General features: G+C 44.3%; 1 protein-coding gene across 23 annotated transcripts in view; it reads left to right on the top strand.

Annotated features, from left to right (window-relative positions):
- MGA (MAX dimerization protein MGA) overlaps nucleotides 1–17268 on the top strand; it is a 133475-nt gene that overhangs the window by 23907 nt on the left and 92300 nt on the right. For 4 of the 23 annotated variants that reach the window (XM_084904298.1, XM_084904284.1, XM_084904282.1 and 1 more), the window contains exons 1-2: nucleotides 1432–1599; nucleotides 12539–13662. In XM_084904298.1, coding sequence (XP_084760424.1) covers nucleotides 12599–13662 — 1064 coding nt within the window. In that variant the 5' untranslated portion in view covers nucleotides 1432–1599; nucleotides 12539–12598. Of the gene's footprint in view, nucleotides 1–1419; nucleotides 1600–1847; nucleotides 2079–12538; nucleotides 13663–17268 lie in introns of those variants that run through there. The other 19 variants (XM_084904300.1, XM_084904286.1, XM_084904285.1 and 16 more) reach the window with 12 other exon arrangements.

Here is a 17268-nt window from a genome sequence, read left to right as displayed (position 1 = left end):
CAAATTTTATTTCTCCCTCAGAAAATGGAAATTTTGTATGAGGAAACCTTAGACACTTGAAAGTAAGGCATTCTTGGATGAGCTGAGGTGGAAATTCTGACGTTGCAGCTTACAGGAAAGGGATTTTTGGGGTCAGGGAAAAAAAGGGTGTCAAAAAACTCAGTTTTGCCTAAGATTTTGGGCATTAATCATTTGTTTTACTTGCAGTTCTCTTGACAGTGCTTGAACGGAAATTTTCAGGGCAATTTCAGAAGTCTGTAAACTTTAGCTTATACATTTTCTAGTATACAAATTCCATCACAATTTCTTCCCATGGCATATCCTCTGAAGAGAGAACACGAAGAAAAAGAAGACCCTTACTAATATGCCTGGAGTCTAGCTCAGATCAGTCTTTTTAGATAAGCCTTCTCTTCTTGGCTCCTTTCTTTCAAATCCTTATTCTCCTTCATAGAACGCTGTATTTAGTCGTCTAGCATGTAGGTTCTCAGTACTTGCTAATTCATCTAAGAGTAAAAGTTTGGAAACATGGACTACAATATCTGCTCTCCTCTTCCTACTATTTTGCCTCTTTTCTCTTTCCTTTTTTACTGTAGTGTTAGCAGCATAGAAGAAAGAGCAGCTGGTTAGGAATATGGAAGAAAAAGATATTTTTTGGTAGAAGTACTGTCCTTTAACTTAGTTCAGCAACTTTCTGACACAGATATTCGGTAATTTTTTCTTTGCACTTCATGGCTTAAATAGCTTGAGCAAACAAGAATTGAAAACACAGGACCAAGGCATTAAAGTTCAGATAATACTCTATCGTGTAAAATTCTTGTTTCCAAGTTTTATTGTTTTAACAAGTGAGGAGCTACTTTAACCAAGCAAGTTGGTGGCCACTCTTCTTTCCTTCCCATTCAGCATTGAGGGTTTCGTTCTCCTCCCTACTTTCCTAGAGTTCTTCCGTCGTTGATGTTGCAAACTCGACTACTCGTTCTCAAGGTCTTTTCTTCAAGGTTTCCCTGTTTTGGCGCCATCCAAGCCCACAGAATATTGGGGAGGAAGAGCTCCGACTCATTTGACGGGCTCACGAAGCCCTGGGGACTCTGGATACCCATGTGGGTGGAGCTGGGCGCGGTAGAGGCGGAGCCGGCGAGGAGCCCTAGGGAACTGGTAGAAGGCACAATTTGAGAAAGCCCGCAAGCAAAGTTTTCACGGTTTTCACGAAGGCTTCGTGTGCGAGGTTCAGGGAATTGGGGTGCCTCTCTCCTGCCTCGCCTGTCTTGATTCTGGAAGCTTCAGTAGGCTTATCTTAGTTGCTGGAACCCGGAAAGGCAGCGGCTTCAGCTCCAGGGGCGGGTCCCAAGGGTCTTGTCGCTGCTACGGGGCCATTTGGCCTCCTGGTGTTGGGGGAGGGGCGAGGGAGGTACTGCTTGCGCCTCTTTTTGCGCTTGCGCGGCGGTCTCCTAGCGGGTAGGAGCGCCTGCGCGGTGACGTGGACGTCTCGTGCGCGCGCAGGCTCTTCAGCTGGAGCGGACACACGGTGTGCGAACGGAACAAAATAACCCGCCCCCGGCGGGATGTGAAGGACTCCGGGTGAGGCCCGCCACGCCCCGCACGGTAACTCTCGGGCCTGGGCAGGGTGGGTGTCGCTGTAGTACTGGCCCGATTGGAGTTTTTTGAGAGTTTGAAGCTCTTGTATATTTGAGCGGCGTGAGAGATCTTCCGCTGAGCGATCTTCGCACGCTGGGGCCGGGCCCGGCCTTGCGCTGGGCCGTCTTTGGCGCGCGCCTTTGGTGTCTACCCCCCCCCCCCCGCCCCCAGCGAGGCTGCGCATGTCACCTCGCGCGCGTCCCCGGCCTTACTTCCGCGTAGCGCAGCAAACTGACTAGGAGCATCGACGCCAAAGGAGCGGCCACGAGGCGGGCGGGGTGAGAAGCGCCCTTGGCGCGCGGTCCTGCGCTCGCGTGCGTGGGGTGTCGCACCGCATGGAACGTTCCGCGTGACGACTTCCATTCGGGCGCCAGGCTTTAAGTCCAGAGCCCTGCTTATGCGCTTTGCACTTCAGAGTCCAGGTCTCAGGGATCCAAAACTCAGAGGTAAATGGTGCTGACGTCGTTTATATTAAGGAGCTGTGTGCGGCATTTTGACACCCGTACATAGCTCTTCTACCATGTAATTTTCGAGTAAATTGTTTGAGGCAGGACCGCGAGTTTAATAAAAAAGCAGGAAATGAGCTGTATAGGAATGGGAACTTGGTAAACAAAGGACCGGTGGCTCGAAAGTGCAGAAATGAGGGCGGGGGAAACAGGTGGGGAGAGCAGGTGTTTGTTTATTTTTTTCCCTCTCTGTGGAGCAGCCTTGGCTAGTTCTCCTTTTATGAGGCTTCCCGCTTCTGTTAAATTGTCACATAGGTATCTGCTCCTAGTGTTAGGTGGGTCTGGGAAATAAACCCCTCTGAAGCGCCAGTGACCAAAGTTGAGGAAATCTGTGTGCGAAGATTAGGAAGTTAGGGATCTTTCAAATCGGGTTGAGAGTATAAAGTGGTAGTATCTTGCTGTGAAGATTTTTGCTTTGCATTTGGAACCCCGGGGATACCTCCTTTTGGCAAAGGTGGAAGCAGGGAACGCTGAAAGAGGTCTAAAAGGAGGGATTACTGATGGCAGAACACTGAGTAACCCAAGTAACCTCGTTCTGGGGGAAAACCACTCCCCCAGGGTTCACGCCGCCGGAGCAGACACGAGGATCAGGAGAATCTGCGCGCGCCGCCCGTGCGTGTTGTAAAGCTCCACAGGCTTCTGGGGCGGGGTTCCTAGCAAACGTTTCCTGCTCTGCCTTCACATTTTGGGAACGACGTTGTAGCTAGATTGCAGGGAAAGTGCCTGGAGGCTACGTGACGGCTGCTGGAAGGGGGCTGGCTCGGAGAGACGGGTACTGGGTTCAGGGTTACAGAATGTGACTGGGTCTGTCGGAGTGATGGTGGTTCCGGCGGACGCGGCAAGGATGGCACGTGATCTGTCGAGATTGCTCTTCCCCAGAAGAGCTTCCCTTGAAGCATATTTTCGCGTTGTTCTTGGCTCAGTGGATAGGGCCTCTGCAGTTGAAAAGCTGTGATTGTGGGCAATTAATAGTGGTGGGCGACTGCAGTGGTGGACTGGCCTGAGGCCTTTCTGTTCCCATAGGTATGGGATCAGGGTTAGTGTTTTTTGCCTCCGAAGTGTTATTTTATTTTCCTAACCTACGATTGAGTGGGTTGGGTTCACTTAACAGAAAACACATGCTTAGGAATTGAGGAAATTCAGTGCCCTGGGTACCTTGTCATACTTTGTTACAAGGAAGGGTGGCTTTTTGGATACTGACATTTTTTTCTGCCATAAAAGTTATTCAAATTCTTATGCAATTGCTAGAGACCTGAGAGCTTGCTAACTCCAAGTTGTAGTTAAGGGACCATTCATAGGAATAATATTTCTGAAGTCAGCATTAACAAATAGTATCTGGGAGAGAAGATCGAGCCTACTATTTCAGGCAGAAGGGATTCTGTGTCTTGAAACCTAAAGCACTAGAGATAGTATTTTGAAATTTACCTTATTAGGATGGTGATGATGATAAAATACCCAGAATATTGATTAGTCATGAGTAAGTGCTTACTAATAGACAAGTACCATTTATTTAATTTTAAAAATTGACAATTAAGAACTGGTAGTTGAATATTTTACTGTCTGCTATATTTTCTGATTATTTTTATACTTAAAATATTTTTAAGATTTTTCAAATTTCTGGGCCTATGGTATATTGCTAAATACTTGAGTATACTTTATTCTCTTAAAACTTGAGTTCCAGAAATGTAATTTACCTTAACCAGACTCCTGTGAAAGATCATATTAAGGAACCAACTAACATCTTGGTGCCTACAGTACAGTAATGCATTTGTTGCATGAAAAGTTATGGTTATTTTTTTAGCAACTTTGGAAACATTCAAATAAGTATTTGAATATTTTTTGTTTTAAAAGTAATGGTATTGGTTTGGAATTTTGATTTTTGTGTGTGTTCAGTCCATGAATTATTAAGTTAGGTAACTACCTAGTAAACTAGGTAGTGTGTTTTGTAAGTTGTATGAGGGTTACCACTTTAGTAGTTAAAATACCTACCGAAGGGGTCATTGTTGAAAAGACATTTAGAATAAGGACTCTGAAATTTTAAATTTATGGAATTTGCCACATTACTTATCTCAAAACATTCTTTGTGAAAGCTCCTGTTTGTCTCTCCTATGACATTTTCAGAGTGTTACATGTTTCTCATCTACAATTAAACATTCCTCAGATAATTACTTCATGCAGAAAAAAGTTTGCTTTTTGAAATGCTGAACCGAGATTATTATTATTTTTTAAAAAATATATATTTTTATTGATTTCAGAGAGGGAAGAGGGGGTGAGAGAGAGAAACGTAAATGATAGAGAATCGTTGACCAGCTGCCTCCGGCTCGTCACCTGCTCAGGATTGAGCCAAACCGGGGCATGTACCCTTGACCAGAATCAAACCCAGGATCCTTCAATCCGGGACCTTTCAGCCTACAGGCTGTTGTTCTGTCCACTGAGCCAAACCAGCTAGGGCCTGCGATTACTTTCTTTTTTAAATATATTTTATTGATTTTTTACAGAGAGGAAGAGAGAGGGATAGAGAGTTAGAAACATTGATGAGAGACATCGATCAGCTGCCTCTTGCACACCCCCCACTGGGGATGTGCCTGCAACCAAAGGTACATGCCCTTGACTGGAATTGAACCCGGGACCTTTCAGTCCGCAGGCCAATGCTCTATCCACTGAGCCAAACTGGTTTTGGCGGAGATTACTTTCTTGTTTTAAGTTTTATACACACACACACACACACACACACACACACACACACACCCTGAAACGATGGTCTTCCTTAACAGCTTCCAGAGAGCCAGATATGAGAGTATTTAGAAACTTGCTGGAAGGAGTATTTCTTCATGAGTGGCCTAACTTTTCCTAAAGTACAATTGGTTTTTGCAATTAGTTAAAGTTGTCTTATCCTGCCCTAGTTAGTAGTTTGACTCAGTGGCTAGAGCGTCGGCTTGTGGACTTAAGGGTCCCAGGTTCGATTCTGGTCAAGGGCACATGCCTGGTTACTGGCTGGGTTCCCAGTAAGGGTCATGCAGGAGCCAGCCAATCAATTCTTCCCTCTCATCATTGATGTTTCTATCTCTCCCTATCTGAAATCAAATATTTTTTAAAAAGTTGTCTTAGCCTTTAGAGTGGTATTATGTGTCTGAAACAGCCGAATATGCCCAATTAATAATCCTTTCATTAGAAAATTCAGTGTAGTATCCCAAAAGAATAACCATATTCTTATAGTGAAGTGGAATCTGTGTTTAAAGATTGATTGGAATAAGAATTTGATTCCTTGTTCCTAAACCAGTATGGAGGTAAATCTCAAGAGAGAGATTGTTTTGGTCATAAAGTAGGTCTTTGGTTTTATGTATTTTGATAAACTCATGGAATAACTTTACTAGGGAATTCTTTAAAAATAACCAATACGCTGAAACCGGTTTGGCTCAGCGGTAGAGCGTCGGTTTGCGGACTGAAAGGTCCTGGGTTCGATTCCAGTCAAGGGCATGTACATTGGTTGTGGGCATATCCCCGGTAGGGGGTGTGCAAGAGGCAACTGGTCAATGTTTCTAGCTCTCCATCTCACTCCTTTCCTCTCTGTAAAAAATCAATAAAATATATTTAAAAAAAATAACTTATACACTTCATAAATCTGAAAATTCTAAATTTTTTTGCCTTTTGTATACTTTTTCACATTTTAAAATTAAAATTCTTGCGTACAGAGGTGACATTTTTATACTTAATTTTTTTTTTTTTTTTTTTTTTGCTTAGGCAAAAGGAGAATTTTGAAATGTGTATATATAAAACCATAAGATTCAGTGCACTAAATCTAGTTAACACTAAACTGGATAAACTGGATTTCTGTCAGTTGAATTTTTGACATTTCATAGTGATTTTTAAAGCCTGTTTAAAATTTCTTTGTCCTTCTTTTTTTTTTTTTTTTTTTACTTGGAATGGTCTGAAAACCAAGCTTTTATATTAAAGAAGGTAATTTTTGAGACATTCATAGCAGCACAATTTACAATAGCTAAGATTTGGAAACAGCCTAAATGCCCATCAGCAGATGAGTGGATTAAAAATATGGTACATCTACACAATGGAATACTATGCTGCTATAAAAAAGAAGGAATTCTTACCATTTGCAGCAGCATGAATGGAACTGGAGAGCATAATGCTAAGTGAAATAAACCAGGCAATGAAAAAAACCCCCACATGATCTCACTTATTTATGGAAAATAAAGAACATTATAACCTGATAAATAAAAAGATAGATACAGAGCAGTAAAGCATCGAACAGACTGTCAAATTACAGCGGGAAGGCTAGGGAGTGGGGGAAAGAGATCAACTGAAGGACATGTATGCATGCATATAAGCACAACTAATGGACACAAGATATTGGGTGGGTGGGGAATGAGGGCATGTGCCAGGGAGTAGGGGAGGCTGGGGAAAGTCAGTGGGGGGAAAAAGGAGATATATGTACTAATATTTGTAGTATTTAAACAATAAAAAAAAAAAGTCATTCTGAATCCTTTTAGGTACTCATAGGTTTGTACTCATAGGTTTGGGATGGCTAAAACTTATTTTCAGGTAGTTCTTTGTCAAGTCATATTTAAGGGCATTTAAGAATATTTTGCATAATTGCTCACAAAACTGAAATATATGGACTAAATACAGCATTAGGAGTTTGCATTATTTGAGTTAATATACTATTGTAGAGGTATTAGTTTTTGTGAGTTTTCTACAGTTACCTTATTTGTCTGTTTAAGGTTTGTCTTATGAATATCTAATAGGTGTTACCTAAACTTGTTAGTTTTAGTAAACCAATGAACCTACATGTTTTAAGCCTGAGACAGCTTTTTTTTTTTTTCTTCCACATTTTTTTTTTAATAAATTTTTATTGTTCATATTATTACAAGTGTTCCTTTCCCCCCCTTCCCACCCCACCCTCTGCCCTTTCCCCACTCCCCATTGTCCTCATCCATAGGTGCACAGTTTATGTTGTCTCTTCCCACATCCCCCTCTCCCTTTTTCCCCAAGAATCATCAGTTCACTCCCCTTCCATACCTCTGATTCTATTATATTCAACAGTTAATATTGTTCATCAGATTTTTTTTTAAATTTCCTTGGTTTTTAGATTCACTTGTTGATAGTTACGTATTTGTTGTTCATAATTTTTATCTTTATTTACTTTCTCTTCTGAAAGAACCCCCTTCAGCAATTCATATAATTCTGGTTTGGTGGTGATGAACTCCTTTAGCTTTTTTTTATTAGTGAAGCTCTTTATCTGACCTTCGATTCTGAGTGATAGCTTTGCTGGGTAGAGTATTTTTGGCTGTAGGTTCTTGCTATTCATCACCTTGAATATTTCTTGCCATTTCTGTCCGGCCTGCATGGTTTCTGTTGAGAAATCAGCTGACAATCGTATAGGTGCTCCTTTATAGGTAACCACCTGCTTAGCTCTTGCTACTTTTAATATTCTCTCTTTGTCCTTTGCTCTTGGAATCTTAATTATGATTTGTCTTGGTGTGGTCCTCTTTGGATTCCTCTTATTTGGAGTTCTGTGTGCTTCCTGGACTTGTAAGTCCAATTCTTTCACCAGGTGGGGGAAGTTTTCTGTCACTATTTCTTTCAGTATGTTTTCGATATCTTGCTCTCGCTCATCTTCTGGGACCCCCATGATTCTGATATTGGATCGTTTGAAGTTGTCCCAGAGGTTTCTTACATTATCTTCAATTTTATGGATTCTCTTGCTTCTGCAGAGGAGTGTCTTCTGGCTCTTTATGTTCTAAATCTTTGACTTGATTCTTACGATCTTCTATTCTGTTTTTAGGACTCTGTATAATATTTTTTATTTCAGACAATGTATTCTTTATTTCTTGTTGATCCCTTATCATTTCTTGTTGAGTCCTTTTCATATCCTCATAGGTATCATTTATTTTATCGGCCTTTTCTAGGAGATTCTTGAAAAACCTTATAAGTGTGGTTTTGAACTCTATATCCAGTCGCTTTTTGTCCTCCATTTCTTTCGTTTGTGATCTATTTGGTTTAGGCATTTTCGCAGGCAGCTTTCCTGATGGGGCGGGGTTTAAGGGTGGAGCCTACAGCCTCGGCTTCCGTCAGCCCCGCCCTATGCGACTCCTGAGACTCAGGGTCCTTCAGTACTTGTTGCAAGCGCCTCTGAGAGAAAGGTGCCCTCGATTTTCGCCTGCTACCAAACAGTGTAGGCTCTCCCGCAATGGGCCCGAAACTGGGGTTCAGTTCAGTTGGAAGTGGAGTTGGAGATGGCGTTCAGAGCAGTCTGGAGCCCCTGTCTCCTTCCCGCCAGGGCAGTCGTACGGCACAGCCGGCCGTCCCTTCTCTGCGTGCAGTGTGCGCGCCTCTGGGACCTCCTTTCGCCGCTTCCCCAGGTTCCGCCTTACAGCCCAGCTCCCTCTGGATGAGCCTGGATCCCCGGGGTCTGGCCTTAGGCTTTTACAGCTCCTCCGCACTTCCTTCTGGTTTTCTCCTTGCTTCTCGTTGTAGAATTTCCAGTCAGTCGACTTTCCTGTAGTTCTGGGTAATGTCCATTTTATATTTTAGTTGTATTTTATTGAAATTGTTGCGTGCGGCTGCGGCTAGGTGCCTACCCGAGCAGCCATCTTGGATTCTCTCCTGAGACAGCTTTTGAAAAGAGTCACCCTAAATTTTATCCCTTAAAAATAAGTTTTAAATCACAGGAATGAATCTTTTTTCACCTTTCCTGGGTATTTATGCATTAGTGTTAGGAAGTGGGTTTCTACTTCTATACTTTGCCATAATAGGAAACAATAGTTAACCTTTCTGAAGTCATTTTTTACAGAGGGGAAGGGAGAGGATTAGAGAGTCAGAAACATCCATCACCTCCCCCCCCCCCCCTCCCCGGGGATGTGCCCACAACAAAGGTACATGCCCTTGACTATAATTGAAACCGGGACCCCTCAGTCCACAGGCCGATGCTCTATCCACTGAGCCAAACCTGTTAGGGCAAGTTTTCTGAAGTCTTGATTTTTAAAATACGTCTATTATCCTCAGGCTAGAGAAATTTTACGTTTTGGAGGGTTTTTTTTGGGGTGATGTAGCCAATCCTGTAAGAAGAGAGAAAAATCAGACGCTTTTATTGCTTGTCAGGTCTGATGAATTAGACTTATTAAATAAAATGAGGAACACCCATCCCTGGCCAGTTTGGGTGAGTGGATAGAGCCCCGGCCTGTGGACCCAACGAAGGTTTCCTGTTTGATTCCAGTCAAGGTCACATACCTTGATTGCAGGCTCATCCCTGGCCTGGCCCTGATCAGGGTGTACAGGAGGCAAACAATTGATGTGTTTCTCTGACATTGATATTTCTCTCTCTCTCCCCCTCTCTCTTCAACTCTCTAAAAATCAATGGAGAAATATCCTAAGGTGAGGATTAAAAACACAAAACATGCCGAAACCGGTTTGGCTCAGTGGTGGAGCGTCGGTCTGCGTACTGAAGGGTCCCAGGTTCGATTCTGGTCAGGGCCATGTACGTTGGTTGTGGGCACATCCCCGGTGTGGGGTGTGCAGGAGGCAGCTGGTCGATGTTTCTCTCTCATTGACGTTTCTAGCGCTCTATCTCTCTCCCTTCCTCTCTGTAAAAAATCAATAAAATATATTTTTAAAATTAAAAAAAAAAAACACAAAACATAAATGAGGAGAACCCATAGTGGCTGAATTTGATTAATCAAAATTACTGACCTAGTTATAGAGGAGTAGTGATGTAGCATCTTCCTTTTTTGTGCAAAGGCTAATTGGAGGTGATGATCTTGTAGAATATTTTAGTAATTTAGCACACTAGTTCAGTTAAATTTAACAATCTGAGGTTTCTTTTCAACTTTTTATTGAAATTTAATTCACATAGCATATATTTCTGCATTTCAACAGATACACTTAAGTAGTTTCTAGCTCCTGAATGTTTTCATTCCTCACCCCAAAGATATGCCATACCTATAGCAATTGTCTGAATTATCCCTCTCCGTGTTTCCTCGCAATCACAAATTTACTTTCTATCTCTAGATTTGCCTATTCTGGACATTTTGTATAGATGTTTTTAAGTCTTTTTTTGGAATAGGTTGTTTGTTCAAAAGATACAAAATTTAGAACATGTCAGTATGTATTTTCCCAGCCACTCAAGTTTTCCCTGGATATAGCCAATACTACCAGTTCCTTTTCTGTCTTTACAGTCTATATCAAGCAAATACAAACACATTCTATGTGTTTTAAAAAAATATATCTATTTTTATTGATTTCAGAGAGGAAGGAGAGGGGGGGAGAGAGAGAGACATCAATGATGAGAGAGAATAATTAATTGGTTTCCTCCTGCATGCCCTCTACTGGGGATCAAGCCTGCAACCCCAGTATGTGCCCTTGACCAGAATCGAACCCCGGGATCATTGATGGACTTTTTCTCCAGTTTTTTGATGTTAAAAGTAGAGCCGAAACCGGTTTGGCTCAGTGGATAGAGCGTCAGCCTGCGGACTGAAGGGTCCCGGGTTCGATTCCAGTCAAGGGCATGTACCTTGGTTGCAAGAGGCAGCTGATCGATGACTCTCTCTCGTCGATGTTTCAAGCTCTCTATCTCTCTCCCTTCTTTGTAAAAAAATCAATAATAAAAAAATATATATATATAATATATATATATATTATATATATAAAGAAATGTTTTTTAAAAAAAGTAGAAATGCAGGGAATAATCTATACTTTTTTATTACAGGCGTGTGTGTATGAGTGTATATTTAGGATAAAGTCCTAGAACTGTTGTTCTATGGGATGTATATGCATTTGTACTTTTGATATTTTTATGTTGCCCTTTCTGACACCCTTTCCAATTCCTCTACCAAACTTTGAGTTTTGCCAGTTTAATAAGGTCAAAAACAGTGTCTCCATATGATTTCCATTACCATTTCTCCTATGCTAAGACTATATACATTTTTATAGCCATTGGCTCTTTCTCTCCTTTGCCCATTTTTCTATTAGATTTTTCTTGTAGGAACCCTTTTTATATTAGTTTAATGAGTTATTAGGATGTAATTTGCAAATACCCTTTCCCAGTTAGTCATTTGTTTTTTCAATTTTACTTTTATGATATTTGCCAGATGTAAAACATGTATAATGTTGAATTTATCAGAGATTTTGTGTCTTACTTATTTTCTGGGGATTTAAGAATTTAAAAAAATTTGGAGAATATATTTACAAATGATATATCCAATAAGGAGCTGATAACAGATAACCAAAATATATATGAAACTCATACAACTCAATGACAAAAAATGAACAATCCAATCCAAAAATGGTTAGGGGACACTAACAGACATTTCCCCAAAAGAGACATACAGATGGGCACAGACATATGAAAAGATGCTCAACATCACTAGTCATCAGAGAGATGCAAAACAAAACCACAGTGAGATACAAGCTCACACCTGTCAGGATGGCTTTATCAAAAAAGTCAACAAATAAAAAGGGTTGAAGATGTGGAGAAAAGGGATTACTTGTGCACCGTTGGTGGGAATGCAAATTGGTGCAGCCACTATGGAAAACGGTGTGGAGAATCCTCAAAAAACTACAATTAGATCTACCCCATGAGCCAGAAATTCCACTTCTGGTGTTATCTAAAGAAAATAAAACCACAATTAAAAAAAAGAATTTAAAAAATGTATGCTGAGGACTGGGTGGTGATTTAAATGTTTGTTCCTTCTGGAATTTATGGTTTCTTTCTTTGCTTTAGAAGAATGTTTTTGTTGATTTTAGAGGGAGAGGAAGGGAGAAGGAGAGAGATACATCGATATGAGAAATATCGATCGGTTGTCTCCACTTGCACCTGGACTGGGACCCTGTGATCCAGGGATCAAACATGAAACCAGGGTGGGATGACACTCAAATCAGCTGAGCCACACTGGCTAGGGCTGCCAGGGCTGTCAGGGTTTCTTTAAATGTGTGTATCAAGTTAAGGTATTATTTTACTTAATTCTTTTTAAAAAAAATATATTTTATTGATATTTTACAGAGAGGAAGGGAGAGGAATAGAAAGTCAGAAACATCGATGAGAGAGAAACATCCATCAGCTGCCTCTCGCACACTCCCCACTGGGGATGTGCCCGCAACCAAGGTACATGCCCTTGACCGGAATCGAACCCGGGACCTTTCAGTCCGCAGGCCGATGCTCTATCCACTGAGCCAAACTGTTTTTGGCCATTTTATTTATTTCTTAAAAAAATGTTTGTTTTTTTTGTTTTTTTTTTTTTTTTAGAGATAGAGGAAGGGAAAGGGATAGAGAGAAGAAGCAATACTTACTAGGATTTAGGAGTATCTTTTGGGGATAATTATTCTTTGTCCTTTATATTAACAAAATATTAACTTAATTAAAAGGTTTTGTTTTTCTCCTTATTTTTTAGGCTGAGAAGGCCATTGTGACTATGTGGTGACTACAGTTATACAACTTTCCCACTGGAATCATGGAGGAGAAACAGCAGATTATATTGGCTAGTCAAGATGGTGGGACAGTGGCAGGAGCAGCACCTACCTTCTTTGTCATCCTAAAACAGGCAGGAAATGGCAAAACAGATCAAGGAATTTTGGTTACTAATAGGGATGCTTGTGCTTTGGCTACCAGTGTGTCATCCCCAGGAAAATCTACAGGGAAGATTTGCCTGCCAGCTGATTGTACTGTGGGAGGAATCACTGTCACCTTGGATAACAATAGTATGTGGAATGAATTCTATCATCGAAGCACAGAGATGATTCTGACCAAGCAGGGAAGACGCATGTTTCCTTACTGTCGTTATTGGATCACAGGTTTAGACTCAAATAAGAAGTATATCCTTGTCATGGATATATCTCCTGTGGATAACCATCGTTATAAGTGGAACGGTCGCTGGTGGGAACCCAGTGGGAAGGCAGAGCCTCATGTTTTAGGGAGGGTTTTTATTCATCCAGAATCTCCATCCACAGGCCATTATTGGATGCACCAACCAGTATCTTTCTATAAACTGAAACTTACCAACAATACACTGGACCAAGAAGGGCATATTATCTTGCACTCTATGCATCGATACCTGCCAAGGCTTCATTTGGTACCTGCAGAAAAGGCTACTGAAGTGATACAGTTAAATGGCCCTGGTGTCCACACATTTACCTTCCCACAGACTGAATTCTTTGCAGTAACAGCTTATCAGAACATACAGATTACTCAGCTGAAAATAGATTACAATCCATTTGCTAAAGGCTTCAGGGATGATGGGCTGAATAGTAAGCCCCAGAGAGATGGAAAGCAAAAAAACAGCTCTGACCAAGAAGGTAATAGTGTTCCCAGTTCTCCTGGTCAACGGGTCCGTCTCACAGAAGGTGAAGGGTCAGAGATACAGCTTACTGATTCAGATCCTTTATCTAGGGGTCATGAGACATCAGGCAAGGTTTTGGAGAAGCCTTTCCTTAATATAAATCAAGACTTTCTTGGTTTCATGGATATTGATTCATCACTTGGGGAAGTTACTCAGTTTAAACAAGAGGCCTCTGAAAGGTAGGTAACAGTTTTTCTGTTTCTAGCGATAAAAGATTTTGGATTGAACATACTGTTTGTGTGACTGCTGATTTTCGTACACATTGATAAATGTAAACTACTCAAAAACATACCACAACTGCTTTTACATTCTGTAAAGTGGTGTTTCATTTCTCTGTAATAATATCAGTTGTGTTGAGGATTCAGAATTGTAGACAGATTAGATGATTTGTCAGAATGGGGATCTTTCATTCATTTAGACTTAAAATTGTGTTAATCATGCATAGGACTGTTCCTTGGTTATATGTAGATACACTATTAATTGAGGAAGGGAAAAAATGACCCCCAAGAAATGTCATAACTGAGAAAACTTATCCAGACGAGTTACAGAACGGATTTAAAGTACACTTAATACTTAAGAATTTACTGTCTATGGATATCCTAACCCATAAATTGCCTGACTGAAAAACAAGCTAAAGATTGTTATTATGTCCTTAAGTTAAAATAGCATTGAACTTGCATTATTTATGATTTTTAATGGAAAGTTTTTAATTGATTTGAGAGGAAAGGAGAGAGACACATCAATGTGAGAGAGAAAAAATGGATGGGTTGCCTCTGGTAAGGATTGAACCCAAAACCAAAGTGTATGCCTGGAATAGGAATTGAACCGGCTACCTTTTGGTGTACAGGACAATGCTCCAACCAAGTGAGCCACACCAGCCAAAGCTATTTATTAGGTCTAGTAATAATTAATGTCGTTTTCTAATATTATACTTTTTAAAATCGAATTTATTTAAACAATACAACAAAATTTAATCAACAATATAGTTGCCGTTGTTTTCTACTACTTGTGCCCAACGCTCAGGAAGCATTTTAATCCCTCTGTTGTAAAATTCTTGTGATTTTGATGCAAAAAATTCGGTCAATGCATTTTTGAGGCATTCTTCATTATTAAATTTTTTTCCAAGAAGAAAATTTTGCAAAGAACGAAACAAATGGTAATCGGAAGGGGCAATATCAGAAGAATATGCAGGTTGAGGGAGAACTTCCCATTCCAACTGGCGCAGTTTTTCAGCAGTGATTCTTGCAGTATGCGGTCGTGCGTTATCGTGGTGAAGAATTACGCCCTTCCGATTAATCAGCGCGGGTTCTTTTTCTCTTAAAGCTTGGGCTAACCTTTCCAATTGGGCACTATACACTGCACTTGTAATGGTTTGGTTAGATGGTAAAAGTTCATAATGAAGAATTCCTTTAAAATTCCACCAAACAGAGGATCCAAGATGGCTGCTCGGGTATACACCTAGCCGCAGCAGCTCACAACAATTTCAAGGGAATACAACTAAAATGTAGAGTGGACATTGCCCAGAGCTACAGGTAGTCGACTGACTGAAAACTCTACAATAGGAAGGAGGGAGAAAACCAGAAGGAAAATCAGAGGAGCTGAAAAAAAGCCTAAGGTACGGAGACATGCTGCGCGCTTGCACGCACGCGTGCGCGGAAAGGTCGCAGCCGGAGAGGAGGAGAGGGCTGGGTGCTGCCTGGCGTTCCCTAGCAGGAAGGAAATAGAACCCCCAGCCTGGGCTGAACCCCCGAACCGGCAGCGCTGAGCCCCAAGTTATGTGCCAGACCCTGGGGACCCAGGCTCCGGCAGGGGGAGACAATCCCGGGGGACGGCGAAATGCGGGGCCCCCGGAGTCGCGCGCACATGGCGCGCAGAGGACTGAATGTTGACTCTGATGCTGGATTACACTAGCTGGAAGAAACAAAGCCTCCAGCGGCAGCTCTGAGCCTCAGTCCAGACCGCCCCGAACTCCAGGTCTGGGCCAGTCCCTGGGGACCCAGGCTCGGGCAGGGGGAGACGGAGCTGTGAGGTGGAGTCCTGGGAGCGCCGCGAAAGGCCGAGCCCCCGGAGTCACGCACACTGTGCGCAGAGGACAGTCTGTTGACTCTGATCCTGGACTCCCCTAGTGGGAGGGAGAAAGAAAGCTCCAGACTGGAGGAACGCCACGAGGAGCAGGAGCCCCTGCCGGACACCGGCCAGCCGGGCGCCAGCAAGGAGCCGGGCGACAGGGCCCCCAGTGGGGGGGGTGCCCCTGAGCCTTCGACTGCTGAGTGCTGGCAACGGAGCCAAGGACGGGGGCTGCTTCCTGGGTGGCGCCGACCCCGGCAACAGGCTGGAGCAGCGTGGGAGCCCGCGGAGAACAAAGGGGTGCCACAGGCCAACCTGCTGAGCTCCCAGGACAAGGAGGAAGAAACCAAAGAAGTTCTCAATGTGAAGAAATCAAGTGAGAGCAAATGATAGTAAAATTACTTAAGAAAGAATACAAAGAAGATCTTGAAAAATCAAAGACTAAGTCAGAACTCAACGCACCAGCCAACATTGCAACATAAATGCGTTTTGTTTTGTATTTTTTTAAAAAAGAAAAAAAAAAAAAAGAGAATAAAAAGGACAGAATGTTGGAACAGCAGCGACCAGGCCTAGAGTGGCCAGGCACAAGGCAGTGGCAGCTGGGCCCGGAGCAGCAGTGGCCAGGCCCCAGAGCAGCAGCAGCCAGAACAAGAGCATCAACGGCCAGCACTGGAGCAGCCAGACCTGGGGCAGTGGCAGCCAGGCCTGAGGCAGAGGCGGCCAAGCCCAGGGTGGCCAGTCCAGGAACACCCAGACACGGAGTGGCTGGGCCCGGAGAAGCCCGGCCCAGAGCAGCCGGGTTGGGAGCAGCCAGGCCCAGAGCAGCAGTAGCCAAGCACGGAGCATCCAGGCTGGGAGCGGCCAGGCTCGGAGCAGCCTGGTCGGGTGCGGCCAGGTCCGGAGCAGCGGCGGCCAGGCTGGGAGCGGCCAGGCCCAGAGCAGCCGGGTCTGGAGCGGCCAGGCCAGGAGCAGCGGCTGCCAGGCTGGGAGCGGCCAGGCCCGGAGCAGCAGCTGCCAGGCTGGGAGCGGCCAGGCCTGGAGAAGCGGCTGCCAGGCTGGGAGCGGCCAGGCCCGGAGCAGCCGGGTCGGGTGCGGCCAGGCCCGGAGCAGCGGCTGCCAGGCTGGGAGCGGCCAGGCCTGGAGCAGCCGGGTCTGGTGCGGCCAGGCCCGGAGCAGCGGCTGCCAGGCTGGGATCGGCCAGGCCCGGAGCAGCGGCTGCCAGGCTGGGAGCGGCCAGGCCCGGAGCAGCCGGGTCTGGTGCGGCCAGGCCAGGAGCAGCGGCTGCCAGGCTGGGAGCGGCCAGGCCCGGAGCAACAGCTGCCAGGCTGGGAGCGGCCAGGCCCGGAGCAGCCGGGTCTTGTGCGGCCAGGCCCGGAGCAGCGACTGCCAGGCTGGGAGCGGCCAGGCCCGGAGCAGCCGGGTCTGGTGCGGCCAGGCCAGGAGCAGCGGCTGCCAGGCTGGGAGCGGCCAGGCCCGGAGCAGCAGCTGCCAGGCTGGGAGCGGCCAGGCCCGGAGCAGCCGGGTCTGGTGCGGCCAGGCCAGGAGCAGTGGCTGACAGGCTGGGAGCGGCCAGGCCCGGAGCGGCCGGGACCGGAGCAACCGGTCCCAGAGCAGCCGGGTCGGGTGCGGCCAGGCCTGTAGCAGCAACAGCCAAGTCCAGAGCAACTAGGTCGGGAGCGGCAGTGACCAGACCCGGAGCAGCTGGTTGTGGAACGAAC

This window comes from Pipistrellus hanaki (genome assembly GCF_964339955.1).
Source record: "Pipistrellus hanaki genome assembly, chromosome: 1".
Classification (NCBI taxonomy): Eukaryota; Metazoa; Chordata; class Mammalia; order Chiroptera; family Vespertilionidae; genus Pipistrellus; species Pipistrellus hanaki.
The sequence above is the reverse complement of the archived record's forward strand: the minus strand, read 5'-3'. Positions and strand labels throughout refer to the sequence as shown.